Raw genomic sequence first — 17,314 nt, 5'->3', positions numbered from 1 at the left:
TTCCCTAGAAGTTGACCCATATTTTGTGGCAGAAAATGGCAAGTTTAAATTAATACATTCTGCTAATTCGGTGGAGAATAAATGGTATTGGGGAAAAAAATCAAGTGTGTATCAGATGACAGGTCTGGAGTGGAAACTCAAGCACCAAGGCATCCATGAAGTTTCTGATTGCCTGTCCTGGGAAGAGGAAGTAGGCCATGCTCGCTACAGATTTTGGAAAATAAATTTGATTTTGGAGCCATGCAGAAAGGCATGATGGACCTTGGCATGAGTGGAACACAGATTATGTCTGCTACAAAATGCATTCTTGGCAGGAAACTTGCCTGTCTGCTAAAATCCTTGCCACGACCTCCCCACCTCTCCAGCCTCGTCTAGTACCTCTCCCCAAGACAACAGATTCTTCCCAACTCAGGGTTTTTGATCTTGCTTTTTCACTCTGTGTACAAAGCTCTTGCTAGCCTAGGCATTTGGGAGCTGGTGCCATCTCAGCATTCAGGTCATCTGTATGACCTCTGGGAGGTCATCTTTGACCACCCAATTTGGGTAAACCCCCTCCCCACTTTCCACAGACAGTAACTCTCTGGCTTATCCCATTTTATTTTCATTACACCTATTTCTACCTGAAATTCTCATTTATTTGCCATTGTTTCTCTCCTCATAGTGAAATGTCAGCTTCATTGTCTGGCATACTGTTGAATGCCTGATATAGTAGGTACTCAATCAATATTTGTTGAGTAAACGAATGAAAGCGTCATCACAGTACCTTGCCCTGATAATTTAAGGAAGGGAGAAAGAGACTTGCATAAAGTCTGCCCTGGATAGTCTCAGGACAGCTGAACTGCTGCAGGTGGGGAGTTGGAGGCTTCCACTGTTCTGGGACTAGTGATGGGCCCTGGTGGTGTATGCAGTCCTCCCACAACACAGCAAGTTCTGTGCCTTGTCTCAGCTACCTTTGAGGAAGAGCTATGCTCATCTGGCTTCTACAGATGAAGGCACTGGAGCTGAGGAACATTAAGTCCAGGTCCAAGGCCATCAGCTAACCAGTGATAAGTGAGATCTCAGACCTGGGACTCAAGCTCCAAGGCCCGAGTCCAGACTGCCGTGCTGCTGTTGAGGTGCTGCCCAGCAACCCTGATGTGGAGAACATGGTGAAAGTTGGAAGCTCCTCTTGAGACCTTATTTATTTCATTTTCTTTTCTCTCTCGCTCTGTGTGGTTTTTTTTTTTTTATTATTATTATTTTTTGAGACAAGGTCTCACTCTGTTACCCAGTCTGGAGTCCAGTAGTGCAATCTTGGCTCATTGCAGCCTTGACCTCCCAGTTTCAAACAATCCTTTCCTGTCGGCTTCTTGAGTAGCTGGGATTACAGGCACACACCACCCCGCCTGTCTACTGTTTTGTATTTTCTGTAGAGATGGAGTTTCACCATGTTGGCCAGACTGGTCTCAAACTCCTGAGCTCAAGTGATCCACCCGCCTTGACCTCCCAAAGTGTTGAGATTACAGATGTGAGCCAGTGTGCCCAGCCAAGACCTTATTTATTTATTTTCTAATGAATGGAATAAGTAACAGCCAGTATTTATGAAGCATTTTGTATGTGCCAGTTGCTGTGCTAAGTGCTTTACATCCATTAATTTGCTTGGATCTATGTGGGCTGACCATCTCAGGCACTGCTCAGGATGGAACATGTAACTAAAATACAGTAATAAGAGGGAGTACCTTATTCAAAGATGCAAAACTAATCTGGAAAGGTATGCAAGAGTGTGTAGGAGTGTGCAGAGAGAGAAGACCCTATGTAGCAGTGTGCACACCACAGGCCAGAGCAGTTATCTGGGTGAAAATGAAAAAAGAAAACTACAAAAGGAATTTGCTGTTAGGTTATAGGATGCATTACAAAGACAGATCAGGGTTGTGGGAGGCGCTCTTCACATACAAATTGTAAATTTATCACAAAAATTGTGTGAGTCTCTTACTCCCCAAACATCTGCTAGTAGTCTGTTTTAGTAAAAGCTGAACATCTGATAGATTCTTGACTGGCACTGGGGGTAATTTCACGCCTCAGAAGGTAGAGGAAACAGAACTGCTATTCCTGGATTACATATTGACCAATGTGAATAATCAGTTAATGTGGATTGGACAGGAATATTGGAGAAAATGACCATGCTATCCTGGAATTCACTTTATTGAGCAGAGTTCTGAGCATTGATACATACACTAGACATTCAGGAAAGTGATTTTAATCCAACTTAGTGCATTATGGGTAGGACCCATTGACAGAGGTCAGGAAGAATGGTTAGCTCAGGAAAATATAATATGAACATGAAAACCTGAATTGTTCCCATAAAGAAGAAAAGGGTGAAGGCCTTGAACATCCTTTACTAGGTAGAAGCCCTGCTCTTATTAAACTCAGATTTTTAAAAGAATACATACAAAGCATGAGATATGGGTATATTGTGTAGGATAATTCAGAGAGTACTGGGTTGAACAGTGGTCCCAAAAAAGTATGTTCACGTTCTGATCTCCAGTACCTGCAAATGTGGTTTTATTTGAAAATAGGGTCTTTGCAGACATAATTAATTTAAGGATCTTGAGATGAGATTGTCCCAAATGTAGGGTGGTGCATAAACCCAATGACCAGTCCTTCTGAGACAAAGGAGAGAGAGATTTGACACAGAGACACACAGAAGGAAACGCCATGTGAAGATGGAGGTGGAGATGGAAATAATGAGGCTACAAGCTAAGAAGTATCAAGGACAGCAGGCACGCACCAGAGATTAAGAGATGGGCATGGAACACGCTCTCTTAGAACCTCCAGAAGGAAGCAACCGCGCGGCAGCTTGATTTTTAACTGTTTATATCCCGAATTGTGAGAGAATAAATCTCTGTTGTCTTTAAGCCATCCAGTTTGCAGTATTTTGCCACAGCTGCCACAGAAAGCTGATTCAGTACCTTAAACCTCTAAAAAGATGAGAGGTGGAGGTACAAGTCAAGGCTCAGATAAATCTGAGGCCTGACGAACCCTAAGTAAAGCAAAGGGGTCTTTTAAAAAGAATTTGAAACAAAACACAAACAAGGAAAAGGGTTCACCTGCTACTCAGCAGGTTGCTGTCATTTTCACAAGTGACCATAAGAAAACAAATCAGCTCAGCCACCATGGAGGGAACATGAGGCTGAGCTCTGGTCCACACCTCAGCATGACGTTTGCCTGCTCCCCATGGGACAGTGGAAGGGCCAGGGGACCTGAGTATATGTGAGGCATGGGCAGCATTGACTGTCCCGTGGGTTACTTCATTTCCACTCTCTGTCAGTGATGTTGGGAAAATCATATTTAACTTTTCTTTTTTTCTTTTTTAACCTAAATACTTAGATGAAGGCTCCATCTATTTTTTCTGTTTTTTCTTTTCTTATCTTTTAAATGACTGTAACAATAGACAGCTATTTAAGATTTCCCCTTCTATTAAAACTGCTTGCTAAGCAAGCTTGTGAAATCAATACACTGTGATTATGTTACAAGCCAAGATAAGTGTTATTTCAAATATTTGATCAAATGGGTGTGTACAACACAGCCCCCATTTTAGGTAGATTATATTTTGTTAGTGATTCTATTTCCCCTTGTTCACCATGCCCTTGGAAAAATCGAAGCCCCCTCTTCTTGCAGAGGCATAATTTTAGAGCAAGATTTGGTGTCCAAATGAAGTAAATGAAACATCCTCAGTTTGCTTTGTATTTCTGAAGATGTTCACAGTTCCTCAGGGGGCAATCTTAGATTTCTAGGACCACCTGGAGGTCTGGACACCAAAGAAACCACACTTAAGAAAAAAGAATTGTCAAAACTGGACAAATCCCAATTGCCACACTTAAGAAGAAATAATTATCTAACTGTAAACTGACTCCTTAACGTGTTGAGACAGTGAGCTAAGGAAGTGGAATTTTCGCTTCTTTTTTTGGAAGGTTTTTATGACGCCGACATAATTGAGGCCATTGATGGAGGCAAGCACCATGGATTTTTCAGTGTCATTATTGTATTTGCATCTTTGTGGATTAATTTAAGTGGGTTTTGCTGCTAGGGGTGAGTCACAATAATTGTTATCAAGCTTGGACAGGAAAAAGAAAGGGCTCCATTTTCCAGGATTGTGAGGATAAAGTCCTCCTAAAATTACTTTGTGGTAAAAGGCTGATTGGGTCATTTTCACACCCCCAGGCTATGATAGGGTTTATTACAGTTTACAAGAGTTAGAGCATTTACCCTTGAGATGGGATTCAGAATCCCAGTTACCTCAGTGATCTGAAGGAATAAGGTAAGGCACAGGTGACCCAACAAGCCAGGACACTGTGTCTGCCCACTGGCCCTGGTGCCATTTTGTGGACTCTAGAGCTGTGTAGGTGGATGTCCTGGGGCTGCCGCTGGAAAGGGGTAGGCAGCTGTGGAGGAGGGGAGGTGCACTGGGGCCAATCCTGAGTGCCCTCATAAGTGGACCTGACTTATGTGACCATTTCTAGCATTATGTTGCTCATTGTTTCCTCTGCAACTTGACGACTGGAGTAACCTCCTCTGTCCTCACCCCTCCTGTCTGTATGGTATTGATGAATCTCTGAAATGAGGATGTCACAGTGGGATTGCATGACTCAGCATCCAGCAGGGATCTCTGGTGAGGGTACAGGGCTCTAGGCCAAGGGAGCAGCCCCATCATTGGCTGCGTGAGTGCCTTTGGCCATTAGCTGTTTTCTGTTGATTTGTTTAACCTTCTAAACAGGTCTCTAGAGTGGATATTTTTTTTTCTTTCCATCTTTTGTGTTAGGTTCAGGAGGTACATGTGCAGGTTTGTTATATGGGTAAATTGCATGTCACGTGTACAGATTATTTTATCACCCAGGTAATAAGCATAGTACCCAACTGGTAATTTTTTGAACCTCACCCTCCTCCCACCCTCCACCATCAAGTAGGCCCCAGTGTCTGTTGTTCCCTTCTTTGTGTCCATGTGTACTCAATGTTTAGCTCCCACTTATAATTGAGAACATAGGCTGTTTAGTTTTCTGTTCCTTTGTTAATTCACTCAGGATAATGGCCTCTGGCTCCATCCAGGTCACTGCAAAGGATATAATCTCATTATTTTTATGGCCTTGTATTGTTCCCTGGTGCATATGTATAGGGTGGGTATCATTATCCCCATTTTACAAATAAGGAAACCTCAGATCAGAGGCTTTGCCCCTTAGTAGTTGGATGCTTTTAGGAAAGTACCTCATATCCTGGTGCTGTAGTTTCCACTGCTGTAGAATGGAGGAGAACAAGGGATCCAGCCTGCCTTGGAGGTCTGCTGAGGGGGAATAGGAGATAAAGTAAGCACCATGCCTATACCCAGGGAAGGACTCAGTGAAAGTTTCTCCTCCTCCTCCTCTTCCTCATCATTAATAACTCATGTAGTCATTCTCAAACTTTTCCCCCTGACACTTGACAGCTATTTCTCCTCTAAGAATGGAATGTTGCTTAATGTGGCATCATTTTGAAACAGGGTCTTCAGAGGTTAAAAAAGAAAAAGTGAACTATCACAGAGCATCCTCAGTGACCCACATTGCTTCAGCCAGTGTACAGGAAATACTTATTTATTCTCCTTTGTCCTCACTTTTATTTTTTTTCCGACTTTTATTTTTATTTTTATTTTTATTTTTGAGCCTGAGGCTTGCTCTGTCGCCCAGGCTGGAGTGCAGTGGCACGATCTCGGCTCAACCTCCGCCTCCCAGGTTGAAGCTATTTTCCTGTCTCAGCCTCCCAAGTAGCTGGGACTACAGACGCCCGCCACCATTCCCGGCTAGTTTTTCTATTTTTAGTAGAGATGGGCTTTCACCATGTTGGGCAGGTTGTCCTTGGACTCCTGACCTCAAGTGATCTGCCCACCTTGGCCTCCCAAAGTGCTGGGATTACAGGTGTGAGCCACTACGCCCGGCTTCAACTTTTATTTTTAAGTTCAGGGGTACATGTGCAGGTTTGTTATATAGACACACTTTTGTCATGGGGGTTTGTTGTACAGATGATTTTATCACTTAGGTATTAAGCCTAGTACATATTAGTTATTTTTCCTAATCCCCTCCCTCCTCCAAACCTTCACCCTCTGAAGGGCCCCAGTGTGTGTTGCTCTTTTCTATGTGTCCATGTGTTCTCATCATTTAGTTCCCACTTAATAAGTGAGAACAAGCAGTATTTGGTTTTCTGTTCCTGTATTAGTTTTGCTAAGGATAATGGCCTGCAGTTCCATCCATGTTTCCTGCAAAGGACATGATCTTGTTCTTTTTTATGGCTGCATAGTATTTCATGGTGTATATGTACCACATTTTCTTATCATTGATGGACATTTAGGTTGATTCCATGTCTTTACTATTGTGAATAGTGCAGCACTGAACATATGCGTGGGTGTATCTTTATAATAGACTGATTTATACTCCTTTGAGTATATGCCCAGTAATGGGATTGCTGAGTCTAATGGTATTTCTGTCTTTAGGTCTTTGAGGAATCGCTACACTGTCTTCCACAATGGTTGAACTAATTTACACCCCACCAACAGTGTAAAAGTGTTCCTTTTTCTCCACAACCTCACCAGCATCTGTTACTTTTTGACTTTTTAATAACAGCCATTCTGACTGGTATGAGACAGTATCTCATTGTGGTTTTGATTTGCATTTCTCTAATGATCAGTGATGTTGAGCTTTTTCTAATATGATTGTTGGCTGCATGTATTTCTTCTTTTGAGAAATGTCTGTTCATTTCCTTTGTCCACTTTTTAATAGGGTTGTTTTTCTTGTAAATTTGTTTAAGTTCCTTATAGATGCTGGCTATTAGACCTTTGTCAGATGCATAATTTGCAAACGTTTTCTCCTATTCTTTAGGTTGTCTGTTTACTTTGTTGATAGTTTCTTTTGCTGTGCAGAAGTCCAGTTTTAATCTTCTACATATGGCTAGCCAGTTATTCCAGCATCATTTATTGAATAGGGAATCCTTTCCTCATTGCTTATTTTTGTCAGGTTTCTCAAAGATAAGATAGTTGTAGGCATGCAGTCTTATTTCTTTCCTCTCTATTTGGTTCCACTGGTCTATGTGTCTGTTCTCATACCAGTACCACTGCTGTTTTGGTTACCATAGCCCTGTAGTATAGTTTGAAGTCAGATACTGTGATGCCTCTAGCTTTATTCATTTTGATTAGGGTTGCCTTGGCTATTCAGGCTCTTTTTTAGTTTCATATGAATTTTAAAATAGTTTTTCTAGTTCTGTGAAGAATCTCAATGGTAATTTATTAGGATTAGCATTGAATCTATGAATTGCTTTGGGCAGTATGACCATTTTAACAATATTCATTCTTCTTATCCATGAGCATGGGATGTCTTGCATTTGTTTGTGTCATCTCTTATTGCTTGGAGCAGTGGTTTGTAGTTCTCCTTGTAGAGATCTTTCACGTCCCTAGTTAGCTATATTCCTAGGTACTTTATTCTTTTTGTGGCAATTGTGAATGAGAGTTCATTCATGATTTGGTTTTCAGCTTCACTGTTGTTGGCGTATAGGAATGCTAGTGATATTTTGCACTTTGATTTTGTATCCTGAGACTTTGCTGAAATTGTTGTGAGCTTAAGAAGCTTTGGGGCTGGGACTGTGGGGTTTTCTAGGCATAGGATCATGTCATCTGTAAACAGGGATAGTTTGACTTCCTTTCTTCCTATGTTAATGCCCTTTATTTCTTTCTCTTGCCTGATTGCCCTGGCCAGGAATTCCAATATTGTGTTGAATAGGAATTCACCCTTATGTTTTTAAATCTCTGAACTGAAGGCAAAGAGTTGTCTTTGGGCTACCATAGGTGAGGAAAAGAGATTTGCTCATGGGATTCCATGGCAGAAGAGCAAATGATTGCCTGGTATCTGGAGAACAACCTTTGTGTTATCCACCTGTATTAGCCTGTTCCCATGCTGGTAATAAAGACATACCTGAGATTGGATAATTTATAAAGGAAAGGGGTTTAACTGACTCACAGTTCCACATGGCTGGGGAGGCCTCACAGTCATGGCAGAAGGCAAAGGAGGAGCAAAGGCACATCTTACATGGCAACATGCAAGAGAGCATATGTAAGGGAGTGCCCCTTTATAAAAAGTCTCAGATCTCGTGAGACTTATTCCCTATCATAAGAACAGCACAGGAAAGACCTGCCCCACCCCCATGATTCAGTTATCTCCCACAACACATGGGAATTATGGGAGCTACAATTCAAGATGAGATTTGGGTGGGGACATATCCAAATCATATCACCATCCATCCATCCTTCCCTCTGTTCCTCTACAAGAGTTTTGGAGCTTCTGCCATGTGCTGGTCAAAGGGTACAGCAGAAGACCAAGAAGTAGTCTGTGCTTTCACAGAGATCACATTGTGCTGAACAGAAGAAGTAGAGAGATTTAGTTATGTAATTTCAATTTATTTATTTTTTTAAAAAGCAAACTTTGAAATCAGGGGCAAAGAGAAATGGAATAGGGCTGTGTTGGTGGCTGAGGTGATTACAGTGAGAGAAAATATAGTTTTCCTATTTTTAATGCCGAGTTCTGGCTTCGTAGGGGGAAAAGCAGGAAAATAATGCTAATAAGGTCTCTCCCTGCTTTCTTAAAGAGGATTATGTGATTTTCTCTATGGGATATATGATATTGAAAGGTACAAATAAAAGGAAGTGTCTTTCAAGTAAGGAACCATCAATAGAGGCTCCTGGGAGACTAGGAGGGCTCAGGCAGGAGGGGAATCCCCAGCATCTGGACTCCGCAGGAGCTAAACGTTTTTGTGGCTATAACTTTCTTCATAGCCTCCTGCAAGATGGAGTACCTTGTGCCAGTATCTGCCAAGCAGTGTGGGATGCCAGGAATTTTATTTCACTTTGGTTTCTAATACACCCCTCTCTCTCTTTCTTTTTTATAGACCCTGCAATTGTCAATGGGGTTTATTGGTCTGAATCCCTAAACAAAGTTTTTGTAGATAACTTTGACCGTGACCCATCTCTCATATGGCAGTACTTCGGAAGTGCAAAGGGCTTTTTTAGGCAGTATCCAGGTGAGTATCCCTGCATTGACAATTGTGACTCAGATTAATGATAACTGATAATGTGATATTTTTCTTTAGGGTTCAAGGTTAAAACTTTTCTGCCTTCTCTTAGAAGAAAATGAAAGATAAAGTCCAAACCTATTGTCAAGGTGCAGGACAGGAATGGCAAGGTGGCATCCACATGGGCATGCACACACACAGGACGTGATCACAGGAACTCTCTGGACCTGCCCCGTTCTCAGTAGAATAATTCACAGAGCTGTCACCAAATGTGAAGAACTGTAGTGTGAACTGTACCTTATTTAATACTTCTGAACAAGAGTTTGGCCTTGTTACTAATACTACTGCTGTTATTGCTATAATTATTATTATTGGGGAAAAGAGCATACTTGGGCAATTAAATTCTCACTAACAGTTATAAGAAATAGAGAATTTGAACTGGATTTGTCCACCCCAGAGCTGACTCCCCTTTCAGGAAGATGTTGAAATGGCCCAAGCATCGCTGACGGCAACAACCCCTCCACCGAGGGTGCTCCCAGCAGCCCCAGCACCCCCAGTACCCACAGCGGTGCGTATCTCAGAGGCTGTCCTTCATGCCTTTGGAACAGGTGTTCCTTCTGGAGCCTTCCCAGGCCTCTGCTTTGTGGTAGGATTTTAATTCTGGCTTGGTTTGAATTTTAATTAAAAAGGGAAGTTTTAATTTTGCTTACAAGTTGTGAAAACAGGACTCGGGGCTGCAACTGTGCCAACATCATAGCTGTAGAAATTAACAAGCTCAACCTAAAAGAAGGGGGAAAAAAACCCACCCTGCATAATCTTGGAGCAATTAAGTGAAGTCTTTTATGTTTTCGTTAAGTAAGGCTAGGCACCTGATATCTTCCCACTTTGAGGCACAGAGACTGCCGGCCTCCGCCTTGCGGAATTGTTTGCCCCGCGCACAGCATCTGTCCCTCGAGAATTGCCTGCCGGGTCTCTGCTTCACCAGATTACAGAACATTTCCCAAGAGTCATGTTCAGCATGGCACACTTGCTTCCTCCCGGAGCTCACAGAAATGTAAACAATAAGCATCCTATTAAAGATAACGCCATAATAAACAGTGGACGATTAAAGCTCCAGTGTCACCACACTGCAGTCTGCCTTGATACACTCAACAGAGAGCAAATCTGGTGCAGATATTGCTGAAATCAGAGCCTAGGGGAGAGGTTGCGCTGCTTGGGAAGCCCCTGGGTATCCAACTCTCTCACTATGCGGCACTGTGAAGAGGGCAAGACCGATAAGTAGAAACCACAAATCACCTGTTGTCTCCTCCAACAGGGAGTCCTTAAACTATGGTCACGAGGACATTTGAAAATAAAGGGAATCCTCATAAAAGGTTTGTGTAATAGGGGAGATTAATTTATATACAAGGTTTTTATCAGTCAGAACGATTGGTTCAGCCGTGCTTACTGTTCTTTTAGGACTTTTGGGCAGGATGTGGCTCTGTAAAATGCCTGCATAATTTCTGTGTTAGAAAAGACGTGGGCTGCAGTCCACCAGGGTGTTTCAATGCCGTGATAAATGTCATGTGGCCACTCAACTCTGTGCTTGGTTCTGAACACAGAGCATGCCTCTTGCCTCCTGGACATATGACTGAAAGAATGATCATGAGCATTTTGCAAGGATGTTTTTCTTTTCAGGATGCTTCTTGCCATTGTTAGAGTGGTGTGAATCAGTGGTAAGTGTGCGTGTTCTTAAGCAGAAGGAGTCTTTCTTCAGTCTTACTGAGTTCTGGCTTTGTACCACTGTTTGAGGCCCTGAGGATAAAATCATGAACTAGACAAAAGAGGTCTCTGCCCTCATCCAGCTCCCTCTTGTGGGGACATGTATTTGTCGTGGATTTTGGTTGCAAGTGACAGAAACACAATTCCAGCTAGCAAGAAGCACACTTACTGGCTCATGTAATTTGAAATCCAGGGAATGTGCCATTTGGGCGACAGCTGGATTTCAGTACTCAGCAATGAGAGACTGGAGCAGAGTCATTTGGAATTTGAATCCTTCCTTTCAGCTCTCATTTCTGCCTTCTTCCATTCTAACCTTGTCTCACTGGCAAGTGATCTCCTCATAATGGGGAACAGGCCTGGCAGGATTTCTCAGTGGGGGTTCCAGGGGAGGAGAGAGCACCTGTCCCAGTAGCTTGGAGGAAAGTCCAAGAATTAGCCTCGTCTGAGTCGCATGCCCACCACTGATGCCTGAAGAACTAGTGGGTAAGGTCAGCCATCCGAAACCCTGGGGACTAGTCAGGATTATTGTGGCTTTGCCTAGACTGGGTCCCCAAAGGAGGGGGCATCAGTGACCACCGTGGGGAGATAGACAGGCAAACATCATCATGGTACAGTATGTTTCATGCTAAGCTGAGGGAAATAGAAGGGGCTGGGTGATCACTAAGAAGGATCACCAACTCCAACTTCTGGGGTGAGAGGAAAGAGTCCTGGGAAGGAGAATTTTGGTAAGCATTAGCCTGAAAGCCTTGGAGTGATGATGATGTCCATTTCTGCATGGCTTCACACATGGGCCTTCACCAGTTCAATTTATGTCCTAAGGGCGTGTGGTAACTCTCTTGTGTCTCTCAAAAGGACTTTATGAGATGGTGGAAATGTTCTGTATCCTATCTAATATCACTAATGTCACTGGCCACACAGGGGTAGTGAGCACTTGAAGTGTGCCTAGTGAGGCTGAGGAACTGAAATTTAAATGTTATTTAACTTTATTTAAAATTAAAATTAAATGGCCACACGTGGTTAGTAGTCACCATGTTGAATAACATAATGCTGTAGGAAGAGACTTTTGTAGTCTGATACCCAGTTTCCAAGGGACCAGCCTTATCTTTCAGGGCTTGCATTGCAAAAAGGTCTTACTGAACAGATGACTTCATTAGGCTCTATAGTTCTTACTTTATAAAACGGGAACTCTATCCTGAAATCCTGAACCATCAGGCTTTCAATCCCTGTCTCCTCTACTAGAATATTTGCCCCTGGGAGGACAGAGTCATGTGTTTTGTCCATTACTCTTTCACTAGCTGCAAGAATAACACATAGTGGGTGCTCAGTATGTGTTTGTTGAATGAATGAATCACCCATTAGATCAAATTCCACCAGATCTATTGTCTCCCATCACACCAGTGGCAGCTGCCCTCTCTCTTCAGACAGAATAGAGCTATTGCCTCTTTGGGGAGCTGGTCCCCAGCTGCAGTCTGGTAGAGACTTGATGACTCAGCAAGGAGCTGGCATAAATGCAGTACAGAGCCATGGTCCCTTTATGTTCTCATTGATCCCTGTCCTCCAAGTCTTCCTAGTACCTGCCCTTTCCACCCCACTGCCGACCATGTCCTGGACATGCCCATCTGTTGGCTATTTCCTCCTGATGCTTTATGACCATCTCATCTAATGAGTAGTGTTCTCCAGGCTCCCCATCTCCCAGGAGGCAGAGGATCAAAGGGCTGCACAGTCATCCCTTTTCCTGTGAGCCTTGACCAGTTCATCTTTTTGCAGCCCTCTGTGGGACCCATTTTCTACCTGGTTATTGGCTGAGGCCACCAGTGACTGATCTATTCTTCCTGTTCTGGCCAATTCTTAGCTTTATTTAAAATGATATGGCTGGCTGACAGTACCTACCCATGTACTCTTACCTACATAAGGAAAAACTGTGTCTGTACATCACAGGCAGGTCACTGTCTAATCATACACAGGACATCAGTTAGGTTCATGCATGATTATAAGAAGCCCCGGTCCCTTCCCCAACATCAGATGGTCACCTTTCTATAGCCGTACGCAGGGGAGTTTGTTCCTATAGAAGGCTTGGTGATTACAAAGGGCAATGATTGTCTTATCCTCGCACCATGATTTGGCTGCCATAGGAAGGTGAAAGCTGGTTCATAGCCACAGCCACGATGAGGGAGCTGGACAGCTAGGTAAAGAGCTCTCTGTAAGTTTGGACTCGTACATGCTGTTTGCTAGTATCAAGTTTAGGTTCTATGCACAGCATTACTTTTTATTTCTTCCCGTCCATGCCTTCCTCACCAGTTTCAGGTTTAGCAATGGGGAGAGTGTGATTTGATATTAGGGTTTTCTTCCTTGACTAGCTCAACAGGACTGCCCCAATAAAGATGATCGTGGAACACCATAATTTATAATTTTCATAGCAACTGTCTTGCTACATCCTCATTTTCATGGTGTGTAATCTCTCAAGAGATTGGCAAGAGAGATGGCATCTAGTTGAATAAAGGAGCTCTTTTTAGAGAAGTGCATAGGCAGCTTCTCAGAAGACATTTTAAAGCCAAATTTGACTGTAAGCTTGACTCACATTAGAAGCCAGCATGTATTTTTGACCAGATATTTTAGATCTAAAGTTATACTGGAAGGTATGTGTTTAAGCTTTAAATTATGGGCCAAGTACTAAATATTTTTGAGGAAGGAATTGGGTAGAACTTAGGGATAAACCAATATCTGCCACCTCTTGATTTTCCTTCTTTCTGGACTTTTTGCTTTCAAATAGGGAAGACAAATGCCATGTTTCAGTACGATAGGCAGTATCTGTTCAGGTGGAGGTGGTTTTTTGTTTGTTGTTGTTGTTGTTGTTGTTCTCTGTTTGTTTTTTGAGAAGGAGTCTTACTCTATCTCCCAGGCTGGAGTGCAGTGGTGCAATCTTGGCTCCCTGCAACCTCTGCTGCTCAAGTTCAAGCAATTCTCCTGCCTCAGTCTGCCGAGTAGCTGGGATTACAGGTGCCTGCCACCACACCTGGCTAATTGTTGCAGTTTTAGTAGAGATGGGGCTTCGCCATTTTGGCCAGGCTGGTCTTGAACTCTTCACCTCGTGATCCACCTCGGCCTCCCAAAGTGTTGGGATTACAGGCGTGAGCCACTGCGCCTGGCTGGAGATGGTTTGAATGTCATTGGCAGTGCCAGTGAAGTTGTATGGAAAACACTGTGCTTTAAAGACGAGAGAAGGAATGGACGAAGATGCCCTTTACTGAAGTGGAGAGAAAAGGACAACATGGAGCAGAAATAAAACCACAGGGCAAAAAGATATTCAGATTTTTATTGTGCTATTTGTTGTAGTCCTTCATAGTTCCATTACACAGTCTCAAACCTCACTGCCACACGGAATTATGTTGGGAACATGTGGCTTGACCTTCAGTCTTGTATTAGTCTCTGTTCTTTTGGCCCTACTGTTTATTTTCACAAGCTAAAAGAGAACAGGAAATCATAGGTTGTCTTAAATGAAATTAATTTTCCTCCAATGTTAGTTTGTAATACCTGTGGGAGAGAAACCGAGGGATATAGCAGTGTTGCACAATGATTCAAATTCACTCAAATTTGAGCGTTCGAATCTGCAGCAGAGATTTTGACATTATTTTCAGTTTCACATAGGGATTTGGGTACATTCTGGGGACCTTGTCCTCTGAAAGCTGAGGAAGGCTGGCTGGCAATCACTGATGCTGACAGTGAAGCTCAGAAAGCCCCTCTGGAGCAGTCGGGGTGGCAATTTCCTCTGCCTCTGAACTGTAGCATTCCTCTTGCCTCGGGTTTCCCACCCCATCCTACCCGAGTGGGATTCCAAAAGGCATATTGGCACTTCGAGAAATGATGTGGCTCATGGGGGTGCTTCTTGCTTAAGTGATAATTCCTTGGATCTCAAAGATTTAAGATGAGCCAACTGTTACTCCTCTGAGATTTGAAGTTACCTGAATATTTTCAAAATATCTGTGTCGTCCAACAATTATATACTAAAAAGGTGATATATCCTAGGGGAGACAGTGGCACCTGGGGCAGGGTTTTCTGAAGTTTGTTTTTTAAAACACTTTCCTGTGAGATTTTTGGAGGAGGAAGGACTCCATGTTCAAATCATCTTGGTAAATGCTACCACTAGGGTCCCTGTCATAGACATTCAAGATGCACTTGAGCAGGTTAAAGGCCCTTAGCTGTTCCTCCCATCATGTAGAAACCAGTTTTGCTTTGATTCACTTAATGCATGTTAGCATCCTGTAGAACTCCTCACAAAACACACCATGGAAGTGCCTTTGCAGGGAAGAGAGCGAAGGCTTGAGAATTGGGAGAGCCCGTCTTAGTCCTAACTGGACATCTCAGGAAAATCAGAAGATTTTCGCCCAAAAGTCAGGTTTGGGCAAAATGACACCCCCCTCCCCTGCCACAGACTCATTCAGCCCTAACTGAGTCAAAGTATGATGTTTATCGTACCTGCAGGGCGGCTATGCCTGGAACTGCCTTGAGGTACTGTCTTCATCCCTGCCCATTGCTTACCTCATGTCCTGAGCACAAAGGGCCCAGACCTCACAGTTCGTGCTGCCACCCAGGCTCCTCTCCTCTGGCAGGGACGTCCCCTACATACAGCCAACCAACATTCCTTCATTTCCTTGAACTGGACATGTCTTCTCAGCCTCAGGGCCTTTGAACACATTGTTCTCTCTGCCTGGGATGTTCTTCTCTACCCTGTCACCACCCCCTGCTTTTGTTTAACAAACCCTACCCATATATAGTGGGTTCAATAGTGTCCTCCCAAAATTCATGTCCACCAGGAGCCTGAGAATGTGACCTTACTTGGCTATAGGGCCTTTGCAGATGTAAGTAGGTAAGTTGAGATGAGGTTATTATACTGGTTTAGGGTGGCCCTAAATCTAATATGATGGATGCCCTTATATGAGGAAGAGAGGATACGTAGACACAGAGGGAAGGCAGCCATGGGAAGATGGAGGCAGAGATTGGAGTGACACAGCTCTAAATTGACAAACACCAGGCATTACTGGGAGCTACCAGAAGCAAGGAAGAGGCTAGCAAAGAGTCTCCCTTAGAACCTTTAGATGGAGCTTGGCTCTGCTGACACCTTGAGTTTGAACTTCTAGCCTCCAAAACTATGAGACAGTACATTTCTGTTCTGCCACCTACTTTGTAGTTCGTTCGGTCCTCCATACCCATGGATTCTACATCTATGGATTCAATCAACCATGAATGGAAAATATTCAAGAAAAAAATTACAACAATAAAAAATAATACAAATAAAAGCAATACAGTATAACAACTGTTGATGTGTGTTAGGTGTTGTAAGAAATCTAGAGCTGATTTAAAGTATATGGGAAGATGCACATAGGTTATATGCAATTATTATACCACTTTGTATCAGGGACATGAGCATCCACAGACTGAGGGTGGGGATTCTGGAACAAATCCCCCATGGCCACCAAGGGACAAAGGTAATTTGTTACAGCAGCCCTAGCACAGCAATGCATCATCATTCCCACTCTCAGCTCAAAGATATCTTTCTGACGTTAGGGATTAGGGTCGCCTTTATCTACTGACGTGCATCAGGTATTTCTCCTCTATGGCATCTCTGGTACCTATGATTTCTTATCCAGTGTCTGCTTCCCTGCTAGCTGTGAGGCTTCCTGAGGACAGGCAGGAGCCAAGTCCCTCTTTCTCCATCACTGCTTTATGTCCACTGACTGGCAGAGGGCTTGCCAGTTGGATGAAAATTGTGATTAGTAGACAAGATGCTTTGAGGCTGTCCCATCTGATCCACTTTCATACTGGAATTGTATCCTTTGTTGGTTTTCCCAGCAGACTAATTTCACGTCAACTTTTCAAAAAGCACCAAGTGGCTTAGTGTGGTGGCTTGCGCCTGTAATTTTAGCACTTTGAGAGGCTGAGGTGAGCCCAAAAGTTCGAGATCAGCCTGGGCAACATGGTGAAACCCCATCTCTACTAAAAATACAAAAAAAAAAAAAAAAAAAAGCCAGCTGTGGTGGTAGGTGCCTATAATCCCAGTTACTCCGGAGGCTGAGGCAGGAGAGTCACTTGAACCAGTGAGGCTGAGGGTGCAGTGAGCTGAGATCGCACCACCACACTCCAGCTGACAGTGAGACTCCATCTTTGGAAAAAAAAAAAGCACCAAGCTTCAGAGTGCCTGGAATGAGAAACAAGCCCATATGCAAGGAAATGGTTTCAGCCTAAAAGGAAATCATTGAGTGTAATTAATTGGCTCCCACCCAGGCCCTGACCTGAATGTTGGGGCAGTAGAAGATAATAAAATATTTTCTGCTCCCGTGGAGCACACAGTGATAGGGCTGTAATCCGGGGAAGGGTGCCAGAGCCAGAAAATGTTGGTGGACGATCACCAGTATAGGCAGGGGTGGCTGTGGTCTAAGATCATTCACTACAGTTCAATTCAAGAAACATCCACTGAACACCTCCCATGGGTCAACACATT

At 43.4% G+C, this 17,314-nt stretch overlaps 1 protein-coding gene across 5 annotated transcripts in view; it reads left to right on the top strand.

Moving 5' to 3' along the window:
• CACNA2D3 (calcium voltage-gated channel auxiliary subunit alpha2delta 3) overlaps positions 1-17,314 on the top strand; it is a 959,332-nt gene that overhangs the window by 423,825 nt on the left and 518,193 nt on the right. For all 5 annotated transcript variants that reach the window (XR_010122405.1, XR_010122406.1, XM_055273813.2 and 2 more), the window contains exon 6: positions 8,935-9,066. Coding sequence is in view for 3 of the 5 variants with exons in the window: in XM_055273813.2 (XP_055129788.1) it covers positions 8,935-9,066 (132 nt within the window). In the remaining 2 variants the exon portion in view is untranslated. The remainder of the gene's footprint in view (positions 1-8,934; positions 9,067-17,314) is intronic.

Source organism: Symphalangus syndactylus, chromosome 1 (assembly GCF_028878055.3).
Source record: "Symphalangus syndactylus isolate Jambi chromosome 1, NHGRI_mSymSyn1-v2.1_pri, whole genome shotgun sequence".
NCBI classification, from domain to species: Eukaryota; Metazoa; Chordata; class Mammalia; order Primates; family Hylobatidae; genus Symphalangus; species Symphalangus syndactylus.
Note: the sequence above shows the minus strand (reverse complement) of the source record. Positions and strands in the feature narration are given on the sequence as shown.